Genomic DNA, 24,315 nt, shown 5'->3' with positions numbered 1-24,315 from the left:
AACAGTGTGAAACACCATATTGTCATACTTTAGGTCGGGTCTAATGTGATGATGGCAAATTTTTTCTTTACAGGATGCATTGGGCCTCCTGGACCTCCAGGAGACATGATTTCAGTGCCAGTCAAAGGCCGGGTAGGACCACCTGGACCTAATGGGGAGAATGGTTTCAGTGGAGAAAGGGGTAAATCTGTAACAGAAACTCATGCACTGTTTACACCTGGTATTAAGATGCGTTTTGGTCGATCAGATCACCAAACGAACGACGAGGGAGACAAATACCCGTTTACCCCTAGTGTTTTAATCCATCTCTTTTGTCCACTTTCAAACACTTCTGTCCTGATTTCTCAGAGGGGAGGGTCTAGGGGCGGGTAAATGTATGCTTTTTTTTCCTAATGGATAAAATAAGCTCACGCAATTTACGTGACCAGAGGCGACGGGAAAACACACGGAGCAGCAGCTTTTGTTTCTGCTCTGACATTAAAACCCTATAATACGTTAGTTATAACTATATATAGTTATAGGGCCCTATTTTAACGATCTGAAACGCAAGTGTCAAGCGCAAGTAACTTTGTGGGCGGGTCTTGGGCGCTGTTGCTATTTTCCCGGCGGGATAAATGACTCTTGCGCCCGGCGCAAATCTAAAAGGGGTTGGTCTGAAGTAGCTTCATTATTCATAGGTGTGGTTTGGGCGTAACGTGAAATATACCAATCAGAGCGTCATCTCACATTCCCTTTAATAGCAGGCGCGCTTGTTCTAAAGCGGATTCCTATTATAACAGCGGATTTGCCAGGCGCGCGCCGGCAGCGGTTCACAGCCGAGGAGACCGACGTTCTCGTCAGGGCCGTAAAACACAGAGAAGTGACATTGGGGATTGAGAAACACACCCAAATTAACTTCGGTTAAACAGGCGTGTGATAATTTGGGTAAATGTGTAAGCTAGATGTATGCTTTTATAATAAACTATCTATCTATCTATCTATCTATCTATCTATCTATCTATCTATCTATCGTAATAATGTATGATTTGCAAAAATGAAAACTGCTGCTTCTGTGTGAGAGAATCAAAGTGTATGCGCGTTGTGCACACGCTACATTGATTATGGCCAAGCATGCGCTCTTAAAATAGCACATGAATAACATCCGCAATGCGCCACTGACTTTAAACTAGTTTTTTTTGGTCAGTGGCGGAATTGTTTTCTAAACCTGTTAAATAGCACCAGGGAACGTTTGCGCCAGAACACGCCTCCTCTTTGCGCTGAACCGCCCCCGGGAGCGCAAGTGTATTTCTTAGTTAACCGATGTGCTTCTGTGGAGGGAAAAGTCCGCTTTGCGCGGGTGCAAAATAGGAATGATACATGCGTCGGTGTACAAAGTCAATTGCGCTGGGTGCAAGATAGGGCCCATAGTTTGAAATCAGGAATGGTGAGAGAACATTGTGCTTGATACATTTTTGACTCCATACTAAACTTGGGTCTTCGGCTGAAAAAGTTTAAAACCTGTCTGACTAGAGCACTTCCCATAATGTTTATGCATCAAGTCAATATGCGGAGAGTAAGCGATGTTTTGTGGCTGTTCGAACACATTCAACCACATAAGCGTTTGCACTACGAAAGCAATCCGGTCGAATACATTTTCGACTACCTCTGAAAGTGGTCGAAAGTGGACCATCTCAAAACGTTTTAGAGCTGTTTACACCTGTATTTAGCGTCGTCCGCTTGTGATCCGATGGACCAAAACACATCTTAATACCAGGTGTAAACAGGGCCTCAGATCCTATGTTGGTTTCTAACTTTGATAGAAAAGACCTTCATCAGATCACGTAGTTTCTACTTCTTAATTCTCAGGCAATAAGGGTGAACCAGGTCCGCCTGGACCACCAGGGTATCCAGGACATAATGGACCTACTGGCTGTAAAAGTGGCTTTTGTGGACCGGCAGGCGTTCCTGGGTCTCCCGGTGAGCCTGGCACACGTGGGCGACCTGGACCGAAGGGAATTGTGGGATTCCCAGGGGAAAATGGTGATTCAGTGAGTGGATGGTCTTTTATTTATATGAATCTTATTTTTTAATTCTTGCCAAATTATTTGAGTTTTGTTGTTGGTTTGATTGTCTTTGACCCAAACACAGATAGTGTACACAAACAGTTGTGTAGTTAAACTGACCATGTATATGTAGGATTTAATCATTAACACGTTTGTTTGTAGGGTGATCCTGGATTGACTGGTATGACAGGAACCCCTGGTTTCCCTGGGTTAGATGGTCCTAAAGGTAAAATACAATGCTTGAAACCTTGCATACTCAAACCAACACTACTTTTGTACTACTTTGGTAACTTTTGTAGGATTCTTTGATTAGAAAGCTAAAAGAACAGCATTTATTTAAAATAGATTTCTTTTTTAACAAAGTATCAGCGTTTACTGTCAGTTTTGATCAAATAAATGCATTGTTGGTGGATAAAAGTATACATTTTTCTTACAATATGATAAAATCGCTTACAAACACTACACAATCATTATATTTTAAATCTGCACATTTCAAGTCTCATGTGAAATGAGATCTATTGGAAAACCTCCTTGTACTGTGTTGAATAGGTGACAAAGGTGAGTCTATTGGTGAGCCAGGACGAACAGGTGAGAGAGGGCCCTCTGGAGAAAAAGGCGTGTCAGGTATGGTTTTCTTAACGTTTACTTCATATAATTAACCCTTCTTGTAATATATATTTCTATAATACAGCATTAATAGAAATGCATTTAAAAAAAAAAGAGTTCTGAGCTATAGAAACATCTCTTTTCTCCCCAATAGCTCCCCCCGGTGACAAAGGAGACTGTGGTGACCCTGGACCACAAGGGCCTTATGGAGAATGTGGTCCACCTGGACCACCTGGGAACCCTGGCCATTATGGACCTCCTGGTAAAATACCCATTGTTAAACGGATCAATCTGGCTCTAAAATAGTGGATAAATGTGCACTTGTGACTAGGGATGTCACGATGAGGAAATGTCCCCACCGGTAAATAAACTTGTGACAACAAAGGTATTACCGATAACACAGGGGTTTAGGGGGGACAGTGACCAAATCCTCCGCCACTTTTAATTGAAATCTAACTCCTGCTGACTGTGCTGTGACTCTGGAGCAGAGCAGATGCTTTCAGTTTAAAATTTTAGAGTTCGTTGTCCAACTGGCCGAATACCATGTGACACCGGTAACTATGACTACCGCAGCAAGCCTACATCATCTCAATTCCATAGTCATGACATGCACCATATTAAGTTTTGCTGTGTTCTCAAATAGTTTTCTTTCTGCTTTAGGTGTGGTTGGGCCCCCAGGTCCGTGTGGAAGACATGGTCCAGAGGGTGCTCAAGGGCCTTCAGGTCCGCCAGGCCCTAAAGGAAACACGGGATGCCCTGGCCTTAGAGGTTTGAATACTTATGCTATGTACAAACAAAGTGATGCTGCCGTTCATTTTTAAAATAGAACAATCATGTATACATTTTAAACTTGAAAAAGGGAATTTTTAACATACTTTTTTTGATAATTAATTTATCACTTGCAGGATCTCCAGGGCTCCCAGGGCTTCATGGGCTAGATGGCCTGAAGGGTGTCAAGGGTGAGATTGGATCTCGAGGTGAGATACATGTGCAATCATTTGTGCTGTCAGAAGTTTTGTTGTTGCCTGCTTGCCATCTCTCTCACTCCCTCTCTCCTTCGTTGTGCTTTAGGGTTGGGTTTAAAAGGTGATAGAGGCATTACAGGACTGACTGGAGACAAGGGGGATCCAGGAGACCCAGGGTTGTGTGGGATATCAAAAAATGGTGTTCATGGTCCAAAAGGACTGCAGGGATGCCAAGGTATATGACTCAAAATCCTATTCAACCTATTAACCGTGACAAGTTTCCATAAAAATATTTAGCAGCAAATTCAACTCTGATAATAATAAGAAATGTTTCTTGAGCAGAAAATCAGCATATTATGATGATTTCTGAAGGATCATGTGACTGAAGAGTGGAGTAATGATGCTGGAAATTTTGTTTTGCATTACAGGAATAAATTACATTTAAAAATACATTTAAATAGAAAAATTTTATTTTAAATTGTAATAATACTTCTCAAAATGAACAGTGTTATTTTTTATTAAATAAATGGGTAACACTTTACAATGAGGTTCAATTTGTTGAAGGGGTCATGACATCTTTTGACACAAAAGAGGTCTTCGTACCATTAAAACATCCTGTGAGTTTCATAGCTTAAAACATCCTCCTCAATATAAACCAAGCCTTTATTTAATCAAGCTCCAAAAATGACTCGTTTGGATATTACGGGATATTTGTGACATCACTAGGGCAAATATATATGCATATGAATGCCTCCAGAGCAAGGCATCGACGAATAGTTATACACAGGGCCTAAAATTAACTGTTTGCCACAACTGCCAATGGCCGGTGACTTAAGAAAATGCACCGGCCATAAGTATTTTTTACCGGCTATTTTTGTAATTATGACACCAATCATTTTAGATACCAGTGAAAATTCATAATTTTCAGGTGCAGAAATGACTTTAATCTTAGAAAGTACTTTAATCTTCACTGTTGTCTTTCTCCTTTTTTGAATAGGTGATCCTGGTCCAATGGGTCCTCCTGGATTTCGTGGTGAAGAATGTAAGATTCTTAAACCTGGACCTTATGGAGGACAGGGTTTCCCTGGGCTAGATGGACCTCCAGGTGTGTGTGGTCATTTGGAGAAGAGTTTTCATTTAAAAAGTGTATGATGTCAATCCTGGCGTGGCACAATTGATGCGTACAAATAAGATTTGAGAGCTAAGGTGGATGGCAGTATGTGTTTATGTATAAGATTATGTATTATGTGCATGGTCTGTGATTTGCTGTTCCAGGGCCCATGGGAGAGATGGGAGGGCCAGGCAATGTCTTCGCAGTGTCTGGTGATTTTGGTGTCCCAGGTGTTCCTGGATCACCAGGATTTAAAGGAGAAAAAGGATGCCTTGGTTCCCATGGCCTGCCAGGGTGTCAGGGTCCAGAAGGTCCAAAAGGTAAAATAATCAGCCTTAAGTGTCTACAAAGTGCCACTATACATGCACTTTTTGTGAAACTATATGCTTTCCATCAGTTTTGTGATTTAGGTTTTTCTATTATTATTATTCCACAGGTGAAAACGGGGAATGTGGGCTTATGGGCCTTCCGGGACCCTGTGGCCCCATGGGTGATTGTGGACCCCCAGGACCCTGTGGTGCAAAAGGAGAGAAAGGGGACACAGGTCTGTGGAGCCTTCAGATCATTAAGTTGGCCCTCTTATAAATTAATAAAGTTATAATGTATACCCCAATCTCTCTCCCTTTGTATTTGTAGGTCTAAAAGGAGAGCCTGGCGATGTCAGACGTCCTAATCCTTGTAATCCTTCTCCGGGCCTTCCTGGTGTTCGTGGTCCAGTTGGCCCAGATGGTGAAGATGGAGACGACGGACCTAATGGCAGTGAGGGACCGAAAGGTACAACAGCAGGGCGTATATTTGTAACCAGGATTCATTTGATCATGAAGTATCTCCTATTCTTGGCAGTGTTGTTATTGTTAAGTTTAAACTAAGTTAATTAATTAAATCAGCTGCAGTCTGTAACTTTTGGCACTCTAGCGGTTTATAAACAGAACTGCATGCTTCTTGCAGAAGAACATTGTAGCCAGAGTTACTTCTCTCTGTTTATGTCTATGACGAGTCACGCAGGTACTGGGCTACTCCACAGTGGTGCCGACCCAAACCAGTCTGAGTATAAACACTTATTATAGGTGTAACGTAGTGATTCAGACAAAAACACGGTTTGGAAAACGGATTCATGATGTACTCGCTTATTATATAAATTGTGTATATTTTGAACACAAAAAAAGTTAAGGACTGCAGCTTTAGGTTAAAATAAAATATAAAAATATAAAATGATTTTAAAATGTTTCCTTGGCAACTAACTGAAATAAATAAGCTTAAGTACGGAAATTACGTGAAATAAATGAAAAACGAATTAAAGCTATATAAAAAAAATACAAAAAAATACAAAAGCACATTACGAAAATAAAACACTGAAAATATACAAATAAAGTCCAATTCAACTTAGTATATAAATAATACTAACACTACACTAATTATTGAATGCCAAGACTATATTGCTAAATTATATTTGCAAAAAAGCATCATAGATTATTTATTGAAGTAGTCCAGCAAAATCACAGGTGGTCACCCTAGCAGAGTTTACAGTGTAGTTTCTGCTCAGGTGTGAAGGGACCGAATGGAGCTGATGGGTTCTCTGGACCTCCTGGGCCAGTAGGACCAGACGGACCTTCTGGAAACCCTGGATATGAAGGCGCAAGAGGACCAACAGGCGCTCAGGGTATGTAATTGTGTACCCTTAACAACTTGATGGGCCCTATCTTACACCCGGCGCAATGCAGCGGCAAGCGCGATGGAAGTGTTTTTTTTTTGCTGTTTTTGCAGTTATCATTTTCATGTCCTGCACCACGTTGTTTAAATAGCAAATGCATTTGTGCCCATTTGTGTGCCCATGGGCGTGCTGGTCTGAAAACGAGGTGTGTTCAGGCGCATTGCTGGCGCATTGCTATTTTGAGGCAACAGATCTATCCAGAGAAGCCTCTGGATAGACTGCGCCATTGACCAACTGAAACCTGGTCTTAAGTCAATGGCGCAATATTTTTTTTTTGTTATTTAAAGAGGCGTTAGTAATGTGCGCCTATAGGCGGGTCCACAACACGCGTACACTCTGCTTATTAAACACACAGGGACGCACAGCAGCACACAAATATGGCAAATATTTAAAATAAAAGGATTACAATGTAAAAGATTATTATTGTGTACATAAAGATATGGTTTAACCGTAGATGGTCTGCTTGCGCACTTTTACCTCGCGCATGAGCAGTTCCGTTTGCGCTCTGGAGACACGCGTTCGGTCTTTCCACTATCAAATTCCGTCATGTAAATAGCGAATCTGCCATGGCGTGAGCGCAACTGGCATTTAAAGGGAATGGGAGATGAGACTCTGATTGGTTTAACGCACGTAAATCCCAAAACACACCCATTACTCATTATGAGAATAGGGACAACCCTTTTAGACTATGCGCCTGGCGCGCAGACCATTTTTCCCATCGTTAAACTAGCAAAAGTGGATTCGGACACGTCCTAAGTGAAGTTTAGACCATGGGCTTAGATCGTTAAAATAGGGCCCAAAGAGTGTTTACTGACTCAACTAGGCCTGACACTGTTGTATCTTCTTTCCTCCTTCTATTCAATCATTCATCAACTGCATTTACATTCAGCAGATGTTTTTATCCAGAGTGACTCACATCGAGCCATTCATCAACCCAACCATTTGTCCATCACTTTTTCTATCTCAGGAGCCCCGGGACCAGATGGTGATCCGGGTCCTCCTGGAATCAATGGGATGTTTTCCTCAGGCTTCCTTGTGGTGATGCACAGCCAGTCTGAGATTGTGCCAACTTGTCCCCTGGGCCTAACCGCGTTATGGACCGGGTACAGCCTGCTATATATGCACGGTCAGAAGAGAGGACACATACAAGACCTGGGTATGTGGCTAACACACATGGTCACACTCAAAAGTGTCTGTGATTCCATTAAATGTCGACTAGGTTCTGGAACAGAGAATTCTAGTTATTTTAATCACTGAGACACAATTATAGTTTTTTTTATATTTTGAATTAGTTTTTATTTTTGTATTTTCTGTTTTCATTTAAATTTTAGTCCGTTTTTGTCATTTTGTTGTGTTTTTGTCATTTTTATTTGTTATTGTTTTAAATGTCTATATTGTATTTAGTTATTTTAGTTCAGTACATCAAAAAATATTGCTTTGGCAACTAGCTGAAATAAAATAAGTTTTCTTTTTTTGTTGTTTATTTGAGTTAAAACTTTTATTTTTTAAATTTAAGCAACAAATATTTTGTACTTTTTTTTTTCTTTTCTTTTTTTAAACCCTGATATCAACACATCATATTGACATGTGACATATTCAAACTTATTTTTGTGTGTGTTTTCACCAGGCCAGGCAGGTTCATGTGTACCGATGTTCAGCACCATCCCCTTCTCCTATTGTGATATGGACTCCTGTAATTACTCCAGCCGCAACGAAAAATCCTATTGGCTGTCTACAACCGCCCCGATTTCTATAACGCCTTTAAAAGGAATGGAAATTCAGGCACACATCAGCAGGTGTGTGGTGTGTGAAGCTTCATCGCCAGCCATTGCGATACACAGTCAAGACTCGTCTACACCACTTTGTCCACCAAACTGGAGAAGCCTCTGGATCGGATATTCATTCATTATGGTAAGAGAAGAGAAGTACAGCTCTATTCCAAACCCTAGTAAGCTTTTCCCACTGCGAAGGCTGCTGCCTTAAGGGTCTTTCACATGCCTAAAAACGCAACCTGTCGATCATATAACGTATAATTGATCATATCACGAGGCTCAAGGTATTTTTGTAACAGTAAAGGATGTTTACATGGGAAATGCTAAGAAGGTGTAGCATTCAGTCTATTATAAAACACTACAAATAATGCATGTCTGTCCATTATATAATCAAAATCCACTTTAGATCGCAATCGGCAGTTATTACAAGTACTTGATGATGGGTTTCGAGCAAAAGGCAACAGTGGCAAGGAACCGAAAAACTCCATCAAGTGACCTAATGGTGTCCTAAAACTCCATCAAGTGACCTAATGGTGTCCTAAAACTCCATCAGGTGACCTAATGGAGAAAAAAAACCTTGGGAGAACCCAGGCTCAGTCGGGGGCCAGTTCTCGTCTGGCATTTATGAGCTAGAGGCCCGGATTGTAGTTTGAACTGTAGGATTATATGAATGCCTGGCTGAAGAGATGCGACTTTAATCTAGTTTTAAACTGGGAGAGCGAGTCTTAGCAACGAACAGTATCAGGAAGACTATTCCAGAGTTTTGGAGCCAAATGTGAAAATGCTCTCCCTCCTTTGGTGGTTCTGGATATCCTAGGTATGACCAAAAGCCTTGAATTTAGTGATCTTAAAGAGCGCGATGGATTATAGGGTGATAGAAGATCCGTTAAATAGACTGGAGCTAAGCCGTTTAGGGCTTTATAAGTCAGTAGCAATATCTTATAATTAATACGGAGCTTTATAGGTAACCAATGCAACCAATGTAAGGTCTCATGTATAGTTATATATATATACTCTTATAGTTTGTGTTTCTGGTGTAGTGCCAAACTTTATTTATCTCAATTTACTGTTGTTTTTGTGCAGTTGACGAGGTTAAAGCCAAATGGAAAAAACTACAAGATACATACACGAGGAAAAATGCATTCTGTGCAGGTGTGAATTAGCCGTAGGCGATCGATCGCTTCGTTCGGTGTGAAAGCACTGTTCGTCGCCGCTTCGCTTTATCGCATCGGGCACAGAGTAAAGGGGTTTTAAGGCTATGCCAGAATGCACTGCAACCATCTCAGACAATATTTTCATCCAAGATGAATAATGAATAAATATAAATCTTTTCCATTAAGAATATATTTTATTCAGTACTAAAAAATTTAAATCATTTAGTTTAACATGAACCATTAACCATTAACATTTAGTCATTTAGCAGACGCCCTTATCCAAAGCGACTTACAAATTAGGACTAAGTTCAGCGAGTCATCATAAAGAGGCAAAAGCAACAACAACGCAGGAAGTGCTCAAAATACGAAGTTCTGGTATTATTCAGAGTAGCATAAGCCTGATAAGTGATGTTTCAAAGGGAAAGGATTTTTTTTTTTTTTTTTTTACATGGACCTGTACCTTTGTAATGTGATTTTTCTTGTGTCGTTGCTAGCATCATGCTAAAATCATACTCAAAAGTTTGGGGTCAGTAGGATTTTTTTTTTTGACATTTATAATTTTATTCAGCAAAAATGTTTTAAATTGTTCAAAAGTGACAGTAAAGACATTTAAAATGTTACAAAAGATTTATATTTCAAATAAACGCTGTTCTCTTGAACTTTTATCTATTCATTAAAGAATCCTGAAAGAAATGTATCACAGTTTCCACAAAAAATGTTAAGCAGCGCAACTGTTTTCAACATTGATAATAATAAAATGTTTCTTGGCCAGCAAATCATCATATGATTTCTGAAGGATCATGTGACACTTAAGACTGGAGTAATGATGCTGAAAATTCAACTTTGGTCACAGAAATAAATTACATTTACAAATAAAAATCAGATATTCAAAATTGTAAACATATTTCACAATATTACTTTATTTTTAATCAAATCAATGCAGCCTTTGGGAGCATACAAGACTTTCAAAAACAAAAGAAAAATCTTACCAACCTCAAACTTTTGAGTAGTAGTGTGTATCTCTTTACATTATAAACCAATCACAGGATGCAACTTAATTTTGGTGTTCCAGTATGCAGGAGCAGAGAAAGAGAGAGGTGAACAGTCTCTGGCGTCAACGGGAAGCTGCTTGCAGAACTACCGCAGTCAGCCGTTCGTGGAGTGCAGAGGTCCGGTCGGCACATGCCAGTATTTCGCCACCAGCTACAGTTTCTGGCTGACAAAAGTGGACGCGCAGCACATTAACTTCAATACTCAAAGTCCTGTGCAGAAAAACCACGACAGCGTCAGCCAATGCAGCGTCTGCATGATGAATGATCCCAACAAATGATACAAGTCATGCATGATTTAAAAAAAAACAACAACAACTGCACTGAGAATGCACATCAATAGGTCACTGGATTGGAAGTGACTGAGATGCTTTTGGTCACTTTTTTTTTTTTTAAGGATAAAATGGACATCATTTGTGACCTTTTTTATTTTTTTATGAACTACAGGCTGTGAACTTTTTACTTCACTGGATTTGTTCCAACATAGCTCTGTCTAACATGACTTCTTTTACATATTTACCCAATGCGCATTTTGTTTCTAGTTTTTATTACATTTAAAAAATTTAGTACAAACCAAGACCATTTGCACAAATTCCTAGGCACCAATATTCATGTTCTCCCTGGTTCCTTGTATCAGCAACTATTACGTTTGTGTGCACATTATCAAACATTATCAGCACAATATTGTAATGCTAGTTTAGGTCTATGGTGCTTATAGGTCTTTAACCTAAAAGATGAATACTAAACCTTAATAATGAAACTCTCGTCATGATCCAGTGAAATCAAATAGCTATTGCCTTTGCTAGCTAAATTGATATTGCGGTCAGTGTAAAGGCACCTTTTGTCATGTAGGTGCAGTTTTCTCTATAGAAATGAACAAATGACAGTTAAAAAGAAAAGAAAAATTGGTTTTCTAGACTTGAATTTCTCATTTTCTTGAATTCAAACCAAGCATTTTGTGCAGCATCAAAGTGTGGTCAATTTTCACCTTGTTCAGCACATCCAGTGGGCAAAGTCCAGTAATTTTGATAAGAATCCAAGCGATCTGGAATTTCACTTGAGGGCGAAAGATTTCCCCACACAGATTTCGCATAAGGTTCAGGTTGGTCCAACAGAAATTTTTCTTTAACTGAAATAAGGAACTAAAGGAAATCAAGACAACATTTGTTAGCTGTTAGCTTGTAGAATGTTCAAGAAGATTTCAAAGATTTAGTCGTTGTGGGAGATTATTTAATCTCAAGGCAATCAAGGTGTACATTATTATCTGCTATGTTTCCACACAAACACCAAGATGTGCATAAATTCAAAAAAATGTGCGGATGAAAACGTATGGGTACAACTGAGTCGTATATATTTTTTTTTTATCCATTAAGAAGACAGGTTTTGAGGTGCAAATAATTTATGACGTATGAGAAAAAGAAAAGAAAAAGCCTCAGTGGCTTCCCCTATGGAGGGAAACTGTCGGGTTCCAGAAGTAAAAAAACCCATAGATAAATTGATTTTGAATGATAACTTATAAATCTTTAAAGACAACCCTACTGTGAGCTATGAGGTTGTTAATCCATGATGTTTGCTTCTGCTGATGCCTTCAGCCTGCTTTATTTCAAGCTTATTTTTTTACATTAATTGTGTTTAACAGCAGAATTCCTTGTGGAAAAACTACATTACCCATGATACTGTACAGAAAGTTACACCAATCAGAGTCAAAAGAAACTGAACGTGCAAATAGAGCTTTTTAGCTCCGCCCACTCCCATGAAGCACTTCGAAAGACTTAATCTAGTCGATCTCAAAATACTTACATGTTTGTATATACAGTATATATGCATATTTTGCAATAAACTTAATGTTGTTTTTATATAATCAACATTTGTAAATGAGTTTAGTTTTATATTTCTAATTCGATTATGCTGTTCGCAATGCTTCATGGGATTGTAGTTATTTCCCTCAGTAAATCCATTAAGTAGCTAGGCTACACAGTCGTGTTGTACTTTGGTCTAATTTTTAAAAGCTTTCCATTCAAAACAAAGTTTTCCCTTTTGTAAACACGCGCTAGACGTCTCGCGTCTTTAGAAGCGTCTCGCGCATCACACGGCGTTCTAAAATCGCGGCGCTCACGTTAAAATAAGTTCAACTTTTAAAGAAACGCGTCTCGAAAACTTCTTCCCCCATTCCACTGCCCGCGTCTTGCGTTTTTCAAAGCAAAAACGCGTGCTGTGTGAATGGCTGTTTTAACCTACATTCTACAGCATGAACTAACAAATATTAGGGTTTCTTTAAAGGTCCTTGCACACCGAGGACGAAATTTTCACATGCGTTTTTTCGTATTCGTGATTCGGTGGCTCTGAATTGTCAAAACACCATTCAAAATGCTTGCGACGGATGCGAAAAACACAGAAAATCGAACCTGATCCAAATTTTTTTTTAACAGACGAAAGTTTCGGAGGCAGTGTGCAAGCGTGATTGACAAAACATGAGGTCGTATTTATTTTTTTAACGTGCGAAAATTTCGGATGCGAATTTCGGACTGTGCAAGGGCTTGTCTCAGGTTTCCGAAGGAAACGCATCCTGTGGCAAAGACTAGCATCATCATGTCAGTATGTGGATGTGAATGTGAATGCTTGGAGGATATTCAAGACTTCTGTGAGTGTTAAAACACTCCTTATTTCACTGTACTCCATACATGCACCATTTCTAAAACACCCTTCAGGCCACAAGGTACATCTGAAGTTCTGTTTAATGTGGTTAGCCTAAAGAAATAGTCCTTTACTTTTCATTTCTGTGTCCTTCAGTTCTGCTGTTTTGTGTGAGGACCATTGCAATTGAACTTCCCATTCATTATTGGACACTTGAAAGCCTTACCTGCTTAGTTTTTGTTTGGGGGAAAAAAAACTTTAATATTTCCCTCCTCTCACTGTCTAAACTAACTTGAGCCATTAAATGAAACTAACACCTTCAGTATTTTACTGTCCACGTAAGCAGCTTTTGTTCTGAGCATGATCTATTCTTGTACATATGATTGCACTGTTGACAGAACAGCTTTGCTTTATATTTTTACTAAATGTCAAGGGTATTTATTTAGCTAGAGATTACTTTGGTGCTATTTCGGATAACAGTGAATTAAACACTTGTTCCCATATTTTAAAAAGAAGTGATTATTATTATTATTATTATTATTGTCTGATTTTGATATTGCTGCAAGCTGGTTAGAAATGCAATTCACTGTGTGTGGGGACATTTTAATGTCTTGAGTACTGTACTGTTACACCTGAGCATGGACGTACACATAAGGACAACACAAAATGTTAAAGACTCTTTCCCAAGAAGTTTGATTTTCATTGTCAAATGCATTTTTACATTTAACAATCAGGTTCAACTCTTACTGTGTATTAAATGTCTAATAAATTGTGATATTTGTAATAACATGCAATTATGACTTGGAAAAAAGAATATATAAACTCACCCAACTGAGACACCTAACAAATCTGCATGGGGTTTCACATCATATACGTTTTTTTTTTAATATATATATGAAGAGTTCAGATGCAAAAGCCTCTAAGTGCCATCTGGAATTTTCTTCTAGAATGATCATTTTTATCAAGCTTGTATATTTAAATTCAGTAATTTCACTTAAATGGCAATGACAATGACCTATTAATTGTAATTTAAGTGAAATTACTGAACTTAAATCTACGAGCTTGATAAAAATGATCATTCTAGAAGAAAATTCCAGATGGCACTTAGAGGCTTTGCATCTGAACTCTTCATATATTCTTAATACACATTTAATATTAAGCATACACTGCAGATGGTAGAAACTTAGCACTTCTTCTGGGGTTTGAACATTCAGTCTTTTGTTGTAAACAGACTCAGAGAACTTCTAATAAGGGGAGAAGTTTCACTCTCAGTAAACTTCCGGCTTCTGAACTGGTTGCAGTTCCACTCTGGTTCCATATGAGGCGCTCACAGGACGAGTGCAGAATGAATGGAGGTCTATGGCGCTATACCCCTCAAAATCCACTTTTCTCAGGATATAATTTTTTGTCTAGTATATACACTGGAATAAACACCAGCGCACACAAGCAATCCTTTTAATAGTCCATTTCATTTAAAAATGTAAACCCAACAGGTATGCAATGTCAGAATGAGAAAAAAAACTGTTAATGAGAAGATGAGCATATAGGACTGCTGCAGCTTTTTATTATTCAGAATGCACAGTTGGAAAATATATTTTTAGGAACATTTCAGCAGGCTCAAGATAATTAATACAGAGATCATTATTCATTGTTTTAATCAATTGTCAGCCATAAAACAACTGCTTTCTCATGTATGTAACATTAGGGGCGCTGAACGCTCTAACCGGAAACTCCCGATATGTACGAACTAGAACGCGGAAGTATTTGTGCAAGTGATCCATTTAAGCAGGATAGAATGTGAGAAGTTTCTTTCCACTAAAATATCCCACTTTTTTTTTCTTCAACATAACTCACTGTAATTCACACTAACACTTTTGACAAAGAGAAAACCAGCATTCTGAATGAAATAAACACTTTTCATTTGTGGACTGTATAAAAATCGAATAAATACACAACTGTTCAAAAGTTTGGGTTCGGTACAATTTTTTATGTTTTTAAGACTCTTATTCTCACCAAGGCTGCATTTATTTGATACAAAATACAGTAAAATATATATTTGGGGGAATATTAATACAGTTTAAATGATGTTTTCTAATTTAATCATATATTTTAAAATGTAATTTATTCTTGTGATCAAAGCTGTATTTTCAGCATCATTACTCCAGTCTTCAGTGTCACATGATCCTTCAGAAATCATTCTAATATGCTGATTTGATGCTCAAGAAACATTTCTGATTATCATCAGTTGAAAACAGTTAATATTTTGTGCAAACTGCATTTTTTCAAGTTTCTTTGATGAATGAAAATTTTAAAAGAACAGCATTTATTTAAAATAAAAAAACTTGTGTAACAATGTTAATGTCTTTACTGTGACTTTTGATCAGTTTAATGCATCCTTGCTGAAGAACTTTTTTTTCTTTTCTTACTGACTAACCCAACTTTTAAGCTGTAATGTATGTAAATGGAGTGTTATGCATCTAAATGCAGGAAGTCTCACTCACCCAGTAATTTATCTCCATCTCTTTATATTGACCTGAATTGCAGTACGTTTTATTTTTACTCAATATTTTATAATATACCATATGAGCAAATAAGTATCTTGGAACCAATGAACAACATGTCAGAAAAAGCATGTTTTTTTGGTTTGATTACAAAAAAATATACTTTATTAAGAAACAAAGTATAAGTTACTTGAGAAGAAAAGTTGTTTGGAATTAATCAAGTGCATGTGCTAGAGAAGATTTACAAAAAAAAAACTTTAGTAAGACGTATTGGTACATTGACAGTTGCATTCAACACACTGCAAAAGGCACTCGTATCTACAACCACGCATCATGGATGTTAAACTTTTAACATAAATACATTAAGAGCAGCATTTAAAGCAAAAGCAAATGTGTGTACAAACTTTTTGCTATTAGAAATACAGGCAGCGGCCTTGGAAACCTCCCACACATCAGAGGGGATCCACTGATGACATCGTAAATGCTCTACAATGACACAACCAATCACCAGCGGAAGAGTCTTCTCCGCTAGCTCTGATTGGTTGTTTAGTGTTGTCTTTCATGTAAACGATCTAGTACTGTTACCCAAGGTTCTCCAAGCGCTCAGCTGGTAAACCTCTGAAGTCGTCTCCAGCGGATTTCTTCAGGCGTCGGGTTAGAGTGGGCATAAGTGCCGTGTGAAGATCTAGCCTGCGTAGAACCACCTATAAAGCAAAAATAACAACGTTGCACCTTGTAACTGCTGGTACTATAGTATACTATGACTTTTGATCAATTTAATGAATCCTTAATAAATAAAAGTGTCAGTTCTTTCAAATAAATAAATAAACTAAATAATCTCACTGACCCCATATTAAAAATATAATACTTTTATTTACAAGCTTGTAGGGGTGGGCAAAAAAATCGATTCACATATGAATCGCGATTCAAACGTTACCGATTCAAAATCGATTCATAGAATTCCAAAAATCGATTCTTGTATTTTTTTTTTTTTTTTTTTTTTTTTAAATATAAATTTTTTGGTATTGTCCTGAAATGAGTTTAGCTTGCCATTCCCATAGATGGCGCTGCATCGAATTCACACTTACGCCTGCACACTCTTGTCATAGCCAAAAGAAGAAGTACGTGCAGCAGAAGCGAAGCGAAGCAGAAGGAAGGCTGGCTGGCTGGCTAATCCGTGTATCATTCGTTCAGTCGTTTTTTGAATTAATACTGAAAGTAGAACATTTTGAAAACGGTTCCTTTTTCGTTTTTTCATTTTTTGCAAAAAAACGAAAAACAAGAATTCAGCTGGATTTTTCGTTTTTCGTTCTCAGTTAGAAAAATGAATAAACAGCTTGAATATTCGATTTCTACACGTGGGCGGGAATTAAACGCCCATTTCCTCCGATTTGTCAGCCGAAGATCAAACGGTTCAGTCATCAGTTCTGCACAGCAGAATAAGAGTCCTCCGTTGTGCGGATCGCATTTATTGCAACTACATTTTATCTTTTTCTCATCAAACCACCAGACTAACGAATGTCTCGACACAACCCGTACCGGGGAATAGACTAGATGGGGCTTTCTTCTGTGTAGACCAGGAGTTCTCAAGTGCCAGGGGGTCCGTGAAATAATTAGCAATTTTCCGGATTGTAAAGTCAAGTCACGGGTTTTTTTTTAACATGAAGCACGCTGTGATTAATCTTAATGTTGACCTTCAAAAATATATAGGCGCGCCAAGAAGGCTATTGGCTGTAGGCTATTTTGGTTAATTTTTGGTGTGCGCCAGAAAGAATATAATAGCCTAATCATTTATAATAATAATTATTCTTATATAATCATTTCAAAGGCATGATATGTTGTAGTCATTTTGAAAGTACACAAATAGACATATAAATGTTACTGTTTCGAATGAGAGTATTAAACGACAGTAATCCCCTGTTGAGCAACACATCCAAGTGATGTCGGGACTGTCGCAGCCTGTTCGTTATTAAAATAAAACACAGTCAACCAAACATATAAAACGTTATTCTGCTTAATTGGTCTGTTGAACTAATGTATATCCAAACTAATTTCCCTTGCTATGAAGATGCTGATTTACGTGTAGGCCTATATTGGGACTCAAATGAAGTACGAAGCCTTCTTTACATTATTAATTAGCATCCAAATGTTACATTGCAAATATGGATAGGCTACTGGACGAATGAGAGATGCCCGAAACCAACGTCTGCTCTGTACAGTTTCAGTTTCTCGTTAAAATACGCATATTATGTTATTAATAGTGTTTATAATGTTAATGTTGTATTTTATTTACCGGTCTTTTACACTATTTATGAATATGCTTTTTTTTACAACGATGTGACGCGCGCGTTTCCCTCTCAACATGACCCGGCGCGCCACGCACAAGCGTGCATCCTAGAGATATAAATTATAATACATTTTAATAAAACACAAGGCCTACATCATAAAACTTCTCCAGTTGTTAGATAGGCTAGTCAGTCTGAATGACAGTTTATACGTTAACGTTAATATAGGCCAATTATATAGTCAATGCATTATTCTTTTCTTTTTGTAATAGAGTTAAAAAGATTTAATTTACAACTAATTATATTGATTTATATCTTAATTTATATATATATATATATTATATATATATTTTTTTTTTAATTACTGGGCGAGGGCGACAATGATAGGCTAACAGCCGTCATTTACCCTGCCCATATAGCCAGCTGATGCAAAGCGTAGGTGAATTTATATTTACACAGAAGAAAGCCCTATCTAGTCTATTCCCCGGTACGGGTTGTGTCGAGACATTCGTTAGTCTGGTGGTTTGATGAGAAAAATATTAAATGTAGTTGCAATAAATACGTTAAGAATCCGCACAACGGAGGACTCTTATTCTGCTGTGCAGAACTGATGACGGAACAGTTTGATCTATGGCTGACAAATCAGAGGAAAGGGGAGTTTAATTTCCGTCCACGTGTAGAAATCGAATATTCAAGCTGTTTATTAATTTTTCTAAATGGGAACGAAAAACGAGAAATCCAGCTGAATTCTTGTTTTTCGTTTTTTTGTAAAAAATGAAAAAACGAAAAAGGAACCGTTTTCTCATTTTTCTATATTCAATATTAATTCAAAAAAGGACTGAACGAATGATACACGGATTCAGGCTTTGTGGCGTGTCTGTTTTTATTTCGGCTACCATGTTAACAGGTTAGAGCTTGCACACAGCCTGCGTGACACGCGTGTCTCAGGTGTGGCCCGAGTCGTGCGGAAAACGTGTGCATGCTAGAAATAGAACCGACGCCTATTTTTCTCGCGACACGCAAGCGTGTTGGAAGCGTTTCCAGGCAAAATAGAATGTTTATATGTCATTTTGACACGAATATTCATATTAATAAATGACATTTTGATGTTTGAAAGTCTAGGTTTTGACATAAATGCAGATATAATGTAGGCTTATTGTATTTTTTTTTTCGATTTTCAAAAATTGCACCTGTCAATACAGAACGAAATATTCTGTAGCCTATTTTGCCGTCAATAGCCTACTCCTTAAACTACATTTAGCAGTATTGTTTGTTTAATCTGACTACAGCACTTTAAAGCTAAATGTAAAAAAAAAAAATAAAAAAAAAGTATTTAAGTTTTCATTTAAACTTGAATTAAATGTATTCGAAAGCTGGCTAAAGCTTGGCACTTTGCACTGTTTAGTTGCAAAAGTTTTTATGAAGACAAAGTAATATCAAACTTCATTTAATTTGTTATTTATTTTCTTTTAAATTGTATGTCTACTGCAATCACACAGGAAAAAGTCAACTACATTTACATACTGTGAATCGTTTTTTGAATCGAGAATCGGTTTTGAATCGAAAATCGATTTTGAATCGAATCTTGAGACTAAAAATCGGTATCGAATCGAATCGTGAAATTTTCTGAATCGTGCACCCCTACAAGCTTGTTTATGACTAAGCATTTTTCAATTGAATAACGTGCTCATTTTCAGCACATCTTGACTGGTCACCTCTGTCGCTGAGGCTGGCCCTGACAGCGGCCTGGTACTGCTCCTCATCTGACAGTCCTGCTGTATAGGGATGCTGGGGCGGCGCAGAGGGCATGTGTGTGTCATACGGATCCCTGTAGGGGGCGCCATACTGCCTGTGATTAAATGACTGCTGTCCATAATGTGTGTTTGGAGGATTCGGCATGCCATATCCACTGTATCCTGTGAACACAGACATACAAATGATGCATCTTGAGGACTATAATGGATTAGTATGCAGTCCTTAAATCGTTTCATCTTTAATGGCTCTCAAAGTCAGAGCCATTTCTGAGGACGGATGTGATTTAGTAATATCAGATGGCTGCCTTTTTAACGAACTGAATACTTCCCTATAAAACAAAAAGAGAAAAATTATTCAGATTTGATATTATTCAAGACTATATACCTGATGAATTGTAGTATGTCTGCTGCCCTCCATGATGCCCATTAGATGTCACAAAGCCTGAAATTACACAGATATGGCCGTTTATGTGACCGGATGCATTTATTCCCGGATTAAGTGTCCTCATGCTCTACTATTCAGAAGTTTTTTAATATTTTTGAAAGAAGTTTCTTATGCTCACCAAGGCTGCATTTATTTAATGTAAAATAGGGTTAAAACAGTTCTGTGATCAAAGCTGTATTTTCAGCATCATTACTCCAGTTTTCAGTGTCACATGATCCTTCAGAAATCGTTCTAATATGATGATTTGCTGCTCAAGAAACATTTCTTATTATTATCAATGTTGGAAACAGTTGTGCTGCTTAATATTGTTGTGGAAACTGATTTTTAAAAAATAGATTTTTTAGAAATCTTTTGTAATGTTATAAATATCTTTACTGTCACTTTTGATCACTTTAACACATCCTTGACCCCAAACTTTGAACAGTAATGTAGTGTATATGTGTACAGTATTAACATATTTAAAGGGGTGGTTGATTATGATTGTGGTTGAAGTTCAAAGCAAAGTGAGATATTTGCTTTTAAAGAAATTCCTCTTTAAGGACTACAACAACCGGCTGGTAGGGACTGCACGAGCTTCCTCCCGAAGGAGAGGTTTTAAAATTTACATAAACCCCGCCCCCGGGAATGCAATTTATAGATTATCAAGACAGAATATGCTAATCAATGACTAGAAGTTAACTACACATAAACTACATAGATTCATCAACTAACCAATCAGAAATGTCCTGTTGCTTCTACATGTTGTCACTTCTTCTAGAGTCTCTCCATCATTGTCTGACTCCGGTTTGAACATAAAAGGCTAAAAGTTTTTGAAATTTTCAGTGCATGTCTGTATGATTGCAAGCTGTGTTGAAGCTCCGTCCTCTGTGCCGGGAGCAGCAGCTCATTTGCATTTAGAGGGACAGACACAAAAACGGTGCGTATTTGCTCACCCTCAAAAAGTGACAATTTTAACATGCTATATAAAAATATCTGTGGGGTATTTTGAGCTAAAACTTCATATACACACTCTGGGGACATCATAGATATATTTTACATCTTGTGAAAAGGGCATTATACCACCCCTTTAAGGTACAAATATGTCAAACACACACAAGAACACTCAAATTGTTGTGTTTACCTGCACAGGTTTTCATGAGCCTCTTTAGTGGTCCTTTTGTGTAGAGAAGCCCAACCAGGATCCCAGCCAGATGTCCAACAAATGACGTCCTGCAAGAGTGAAAGTGTGTTAATATAAGCTGTGAATCAGATCCTAGGCCAAAAATAAATCAAAACGTAGTTTAGAAAAAAAAACGATGTCATATAGTCTGTAGTGTAATTACGGTGACCACCTGGTTATTGCTCTGTTGCAGGATGTAGATGTGATTTTGCGGGACAATGTGGGACACGAATGAGAGAGATAAATGTACTACTATTATACTACGTAAATGTTGATTTACAATCTTTGGAAAGCCTATTTTCCATTATGTTGGATAATAACATGTTGTAAAATGCAAATAAGCTTTGTTAATTGTGACAGGCTCTGTGAGACTGTGAATGTTCCCTTCATTTGCCCAGTTTTGAGTGATACAATGTAATTTACTCTATGCCATCTCATCTGTTCAGTCTGCTAAATATTATGAACTGAATAACAGGCTAGTAGGTAAAAATCACATTTTACACTAAAATACATTTCTTTAAGTGGCGACTAGTTTATTTTCCTTTATTAGACTATGCAAACAATAAATTGGATTCAGTGCATCCAGTAAAAAAAAAAAAAGCTCCCTGTTTCGTCTAATAGTCTAATAGTATTGCTGTTTTTCTCTTGTGTCTTTGAAATGAGTGTCATGCTTACCCCGGATTCATGACATGGATGAGGACCAACTCCACCCAGCAGGAGTAGCGATTGGCTATGGGCAGCCCCATGATGTACGTGGCTCCGCCTGGATGATAATGATTATTCACCACCTTCAGCCCAAACAGAACACCTGAAACCAACCACAAACAGCTGCAATGCTTATTTCTTACTAGAGAAATATAAAAACTACATCTATAAATTAATTGATTTCTGTTGTTCCACTCCATTTTTATTCTTTACACCAATGCACAGGATTAATGTGATAGTAAAAGATACACCACCTTTCAAAAGTTGTTGTTTTTTTTGTTTAAAAAAAGAAATTAATACTTTTATTCCACAAAGATACATTCAATTGATAAAAGTGACAGTAAAGACACTTGCAATGTTACAAAAGATTTCTATTTCAAATAAATGCTGTTTTGCACTTTCTATTAATCAAAGATTCCTGAAACAAATTATCATGATTTATGAAATATATGAAGCAGCACAACTGTTTTCAGCATTAATAATAATGAAAAATGTTTCTTGAGCAGCAAATCAGCATATTAGAATGATTTCTGAAGGATCATGTGACGCTGAAGACTAGAGTAATGATGCTGAAAATACAGCTTTGATCACAGGAATAAATTAAAATTAAAAATATATTCAAATTAAAAACAGTTCTTTTAAATTGTCATAATGTTATCATGATCCAACACAACACACACCTGAGAACCCCACCGCACACTGTAGACTATACGACGAGTCTTCCGTCATCCGTGTCAGTCCTGTCTCCAGGAGCAGGTAGATCAATCCGGTGAGCAGAGAGAAGACAGACAGCAGGTACGCAAACCAGGCGCCTCCCAGTTTCCTCTCAAGCTTGATGCCCTTCCAAAGGAGGGAGGCCATGTTGAAGTATAGATGCATGTCGTCAGCATGGTGAAACGGTGACAGCAACAGACGAGCCCAGTCTCCGTACCAGTACGCCTCCCGAACACTCAAACACGTCTGAAAAACATACAAACAGACCAGATTTACAAAACATCTTATCAGCACTAACATATTAAGAAATGTGTCTACAACTTTAACCAACCTTTTAAATAAAGTAATCCAAAAGTTTAATGGCTATCGGCAAATTTTCTACATTCAGTTGCTATCGGCAGATGTGGCAAAAAAACATTTTGGATGTGCTCTGTGTTGAAGTTTGTTATAATAACATCTACCTGTAGGAGGGGTTTGGCAGGAAACAGGAACAAGTACACATTGAGGCCCAGTGTTGCAAGAGTGACAGGTGGGATGTTGTCTATTCCCAGCTGGAAAACCTGAGAGGCCAGCAGGAGCAGGCCGAGATTGGATCCCCTATGTCTGTTGCGCATCTAAAACACACAACCACATTCTCATACACATAGTGTTTTATCTATGTACAAGTTTTAGTTTACATTTCTTGAAAGACTGCTTCTTTTATATTAATGTGTTCAAATAACAGCGCAATTCATACCGGATCTGTCTGTAAACAGCATGTAAAATCATGAAGCATGATTGGAGTCTGTCTGTTGCAATTGGTATTGGGGGAGGGGCATTCCATTCTAGAGAGCATCTGATTGGACAAAAACTGTGTGGTGCAGGATGTCATCAACGTTTTCTGTCTATTTCCCAAAATATGTGAATTTTTAAAAGTGTGTATAAAACTTATTGGCAGATAGACTTTTTTTTAGAGTCATTAAATTTAGTTGTGTATTTTATCTAAATCTAAAATAGTTGGAAATGGGTCCCTTCAAGGTATTATAGTATAACATTAATTACTTCATTTCATTTGACAATAAAGTCATCATGCATTCATAGTCTGTGCTACACACACAAGCGCATTCAAATCAAAATATCATTAAACCAAGAAATGTAAGTTACAGTATCTTCTTAATAGTTTGAAGCAAATATTTACAGAGCATGTTACGTGCCCTTTACAAGCCCTATCTAGGCTGTATACTACTAAACATAATAATAATATTATGAGTAATATCACGCATGTATTCTTATCTACTACATAACGTTACATACAATCACTATTATTTTGAGGGATAAATAAAGTATTCTAGGCTACATAGACAGAATTACTGTGCATGTATGACTTACCATTACATCTGAGTGTACAGCTGCTGTTTTGAATGCTCGAAGTGTTGTAAATTGGATGCTGTGTCAAGCGATTCCGAGTCCTAATATTAGCGATCAACAGTAGGACCATAGACTGTAATAAAAAGAGTAGGACACGTCAGATTTTACTTTCATTTCACCATGTTTCGTCAGGTAGTAAACACGGAAGTGACGCAACAAGACTTCTGGTCGCGTGATCTCATCCCTCATGGCGTTTTTTTTTTTTTTTTTTTTTTCTAGGAGTGAACTCTCTGACCTTTGCAAAAACGAGTTAAAGTCTCATTCCACAAATACGGTAGACTTTGGTGCTCTGTGAGAGCAC

The 24,315-nt window shown here is 37.7% G+C and overlaps 2 protein-coding genes across 5 annotated transcripts in view; one reads left to right on the top strand and one right to left on the bottom strand.

Annotated features, from left to right (window-relative positions):
- Positions 1–13,838, top strand: part of col4a4 (collagen, type IV, alpha 4) — a 73,062-nt gene extending 59,224 nt beyond the window's left edge. For 2 of the 3 annotated variants that reach the window (XM_082179078.1, XM_082179079.1), the window contains 16 exons: positions 74–181; positions 1,846–2,027; positions 2,205–2,268; positions 2,592–2,666; positions 2,803–2,910; positions 3,309–3,416; positions 3,554–3,625; positions 3,720–3,848; positions 4,611–4,718; positions 4,889–5,044; positions 5,161–5,268; positions 5,361–5,498; positions 6,268–6,384; positions 7,403–7,591; positions 8,063–8,346; positions 10,434–13,838. In XM_082179078.1, the coding sequence (XP_082035204.1) occupies positions 74–181; positions 1,846–2,027; positions 2,205–2,268; positions 2,592–2,666; positions 2,803–2,910; positions 3,309–3,416; positions 3,554–3,625; positions 3,720–3,848; positions 4,611–4,718; positions 4,889–5,044; positions 5,161–5,268; positions 5,361–5,498; positions 6,268–6,384; positions 7,403–7,591; positions 8,063–8,346; positions 10,434–10,691 (2,204 nt within the window). In that variant the 3' untranslated portion in view covers positions 10,692–13,838. Of the gene's footprint in view, positions 1–73; positions 182–1,845; positions 2,028–2,204; positions 2,269–2,591; positions 2,667–2,802; positions 2,911–3,308; positions 3,417–3,553; positions 3,626–3,719; positions 3,849–4,610; positions 4,719–4,888; positions 5,045–5,160; positions 5,269–5,360; positions 5,594–5,909; positions 6,203–6,267; positions 6,385–7,402; positions 7,592–8,062; positions 8,347–10,433 lie in introns of those variants that run through there. The other variant, XM_082179080.1, reaches the window with a different exon arrangement.
- A 750-nt stretch (positions 13,839–14,588) lies between these two features.
- Positions 14,589–24,160, bottom strand: rhbdd1 (rhomboid domain containing 1). Of its 2 annotated transcripts, XM_082179135.1 has the most exons (8): positions 23,976–24,160; positions 23,069–23,221; positions 22,574–22,853; positions 21,864–21,996; positions 21,150–21,238; positions 19,970–20,026; positions 19,546–19,746; positions 14,589–16,249 (listed from the first exon to the last, which is right to left on the bottom strand). In XM_082179135.1, exons 1-8 carry the CDS (start codon positions 23,976–23,978, stop codon positions 16,149–16,151), a joined length of 1,017 nt encoding a protein of 338 aa, XP_082035261.1. In that variant the 5' UTR covers positions 23,979–24,160; the 3' UTR covers positions 14,589–16,148. The 2 variants fall into 2 exon arrangements, with proteins under 2 accessions (XP_082035261.1, XP_082035262.1); XM_082179136.1 differs by lacking the exon at positions 19,970–20,026.
- Between the last annotated feature and the right edge of the window lie 155 nt (positions 24,161–24,315).

The sequence above is a fragment of the Leuciscus leuciscus genome, assembly GCF_965113295.1.
Source record: "Leuciscus leuciscus genome assembly, chromosome: 9".
In the NCBI taxonomy this organism is placed as follows: Eukaryota; Metazoa; Chordata; class Actinopteri; order Cypriniformes; family Leuciscidae; genus Leuciscus; species Leuciscus leuciscus.
Note: the sequence above shows the minus strand (reverse complement) of the source record. Positions and strands in the feature narration are given on the sequence as shown.

Excerpts from the sequence above, each read along its gene's own strand:
- rhbdd1 (XM_082179135.1), bottom strand. Across the intron at positions 21,239-21,863 it reads ATCCATGTCATGAATCCGGG|GACGTCATTTGTTGGACATC; the intron begins GTAAGCATGACA and ends TCACTCTTGCAG. Across the intron at positions 19,747-19,969 it reads GACATACTACAATTCATCAG|GATACAGTGGATATGGCATG; the intron begins GTATATAGTCTT and ends CTGTGTTCACAG.